General features: G+C 38.0%; 1 protein-coding gene across 1 annotated transcript in view; it reads left to right on the top strand.

Moving 5' to 3' along the window:
- The window catches only part of tmc1 (transmembrane channel-like 1), a 39,286-nt gene that overhangs the window by 34,983 nt on the left and 1,375 nt on the right, over positions 1 to 2,928 (top strand). Inside the window, exons 14-16 of the mRNA XM_032511654.1 lie at positions 344 to 583; positions 1,416 to 1,541; positions 2,094 to 2,172. Coding sequence (XP_032367545.1) covers positions 344 to 583; positions 1,416 to 1,541; positions 2,094 to 2,172 — 445 coding nt within the window. The remainder of the gene's footprint in view (positions 1 to 343; positions 584 to 1,415; positions 1,542 to 2,093; positions 2,173 to 2,928) is intronic.

Here is a 2,928-nt window from a genome sequence, read left to right as displayed (position 1 = left end):
TCGTTAAAAAAAAGACAAAAAATGACAAAAAGTTTAAAAAAAAGACCAAAAGTGACGGACAGTAAAAAAAAAAGATAAAAAGTAAAAAAAAGATAAAAAAGTGACAGACAGTAAAAGAGTGTCAGACAGTGCCGGTGCTGTCCCTGCAGGATGGGGGCCTTCTACGCGCACCCTGCCTGCAGGGACAGACAGGGACAGACAGTGACAGACAGGGCCAGACAGTGACAGACAGGGACAGACAGTGACAGACAGTGCCGGTGCTGTCCCTGCAGGATGGGGGCCTTCTACGCGCCCTGCCTGCAGGGACAGACAGTGACAGACAGTGCCGGTGCTGTCCCTGCAGGATGGGGGCCTTCTACGCGCCCTGCCTGCCGGCGCTGAACCTCCTGCGGCTCCACGTGTCCATGTACCTGCAGTGCTGGGCCGTGATGTGCTGCAACGTGCCCCAGGAGCGCGTCTTCAAGGCCTCGGGCTCCAACAACTTCTACATGGCCATGCTGCTGGTCATCCTCTTCCTGTCCACGCTGCCCGCCATCTACACCATCGTCACCATCCCGCCCTCCTTCGACTGCGGACCCTTCAGGTCAGTAATAATAATAATAACAAAAACAATAATAATGTGTCCTGTATTGGTCCCACAGGGGGAAAGTACAACATGCTTGTTCGAGTCTGGCGTCTTCTTTTCATGCAACAGGCTTTTTATCAACTCATGAACCAGGGGGCAACTATTTCGTCCTGGAATACTTCATCTTTTAACCCTCTGTCCTGGAATACTTTCTTTTAACCCTCAGTGTCCTGGTATTATCTTTTACCCTCGTTCTGTAACTTCATCTTTTAAACCCTCGTGTCTGGAATACTCATATTTTAACCCTCGTGTTGTCCTCGGGTCAAATTGACCCGTGTCCTATTCAATGTTCTTATAATTCCCCAAAAACATGATTGATTCCAACGCTCTTGCCAATTACAAATCTCTACGTCATTAATTTGGGTCTTATTATATTTTATACATTGTAAAACAAAGTGCTAAGTGTGTTGAAAGATGTAGTGAGTAAAGGGGACATATTCCAGTCTGTGATTATCATCAACATCCATTCCTTTAATTTTAGCCTAAATAATTCCTAATTTTTGCTTTTCTAAGTCAAACAATAGGTATAATTTCCTATACATGAGGTTTATTGACCATAAATTCCAAAAATAACTAAAACTAAAGTCAATGAGTTAGTGTTATGTGGTGTTAAATGCCAAAAAAAGTGACAAACATTGAAAAAGTGTTGAAAAAAGGGACAAAAACGTGAGAAAAAATTAGAGATATTAATAAAAAGCGTCAAAAGTATTGATTGAACTTTTTGGAAAGGTGTGAAATTTGACCTAAAGACAACAGGAGGGTTAACTTTCTGTCCTTCTCTTCTCCTTAGTGGGAAGAACCGTATGTTCGATGTGATCCAGGAGACCCTTGAGTCGGACTTCCCTGCCTGGTTTAGTAAAGTCTTCAGCTATGCCTCTAACCCCGGACTGGTGCTACCCTTCATATTGCTCATGGTGTGAGTTGTCAGCAGACTGTATGAATGTATTTTCTTTTGCATATCTTTAAGGGTAACTCTGGTAGTTGTTCAACCTGGACCCTACTAGTGATTATTTACATGGAGTCTGGTGGAGATATGCTGCTCTATACACACTAAAAGTAGTGATTATTTACATGGAGTCTGATGGAGATATGCTGCTCTATACACGCTAAAAGTAGTGATTATTTACATGGAGTCTGGTGGAGATATGCTACTCTATACACGCTAAAAGTAATGATTATTTACATGGAGTCTGGTGGAGATATGCTGCTCTATACACGCTAAAAGTAGTGATTATTTACATGGAGTCTGGTGGGTTTGGGATTTCTGTTCACGGCAACAACACAACTTTTAGTGGACGCAGACTGACACAAATGTTCATTAACATTACAGCTTGTTTTCTTGCTTAATACGGGAAAAATAGGTTTAAAAATACTGGAGTCATCCTTTAAAGATATATTGCATTACCGTGTTGTCTTCATATCCTTTTAAGGTTGTTTGATGGTAATATCCTGAGATTTTATCTTTCAGACTGGCCATTTATTACTTGCAATCCACATCCAAAAGCTACAAAGAAGCTAACGTGGACCTGAAGAAAAAACTACAGACGGTACGTGAAGTTAGACTGAAAAACAAACAAAAAAAACGCCATTCTCCTTCACTTTTACGTCTGTAGTCAGACAACCGAACACACTGCATGGAACAGCTTAAAGTTGAAGTTGTTAAAATACTACCCTCATGTAGAACACACTGTAAAAAACATAGGAAAATTAATTATAAAAAAAAAAGACTAAAACAAAATTTTAAAAAGTGACAAAAAAATAGGAATAAAATTGACAAAAGCGTCAAAACGTGTAAAAAAAGAACAACAAAATGTTAAAATTTCAATTCCAATTTTTTTAAAGCTTTTTTTCTATTTGACTCTTTTTTTAATTTCTTCACATTTGTCGCCTTTTGAAATTTTGTAAACAATTGACCGGCGACTCTTTCCCCAAAAAGAACAAAAAGTGAGAGCTAAAGTAAAAAAAGTGTAAAAAAGGACAACAAAAATGGAAAATTTCAATTCCACTTTTTTCCTAAAGCTTTTGTCTATTTTTGACTCTTTTTTTAATTCTTCACATTTGGCCTTGAAAATTTTTTGTTTTTTTAAAATTTTGTCAACTTTGTACATTTTTGTTACTTCTTCTGGTATCTTTTACCAAAAAGGACAAAATTGACAAAAGTTTCTAACAAAAAGACAAAAAAGTGACTAAAAGTAAAAAAAAGTGTATAAAAAGAACAACAAAATGTTAAAATTTCAATTCCAATTTTTTAAAGCTTTTTTTCTAATTGAGACTTTTTTGAATTTCTTGTCACTTTTGCGACT

Source organism: Etheostoma spectabile, unplaced genomic scaffold (genome assembly GCF_008692095.1).
Source record: "Etheostoma spectabile isolate EspeVRDwgs_2016 unplaced genomic scaffold, UIUC_Espe_1.0 scaffold431, whole genome shotgun sequence".
In the NCBI taxonomy this organism is placed as follows: Eukaryota; Metazoa; Chordata; class Actinopteri; order Perciformes; family Percidae; genus Etheostoma; species Etheostoma spectabile.
Note: the sequence above shows the minus strand (reverse complement) of the source record. Positions and strands in the feature narration are given on the sequence as shown.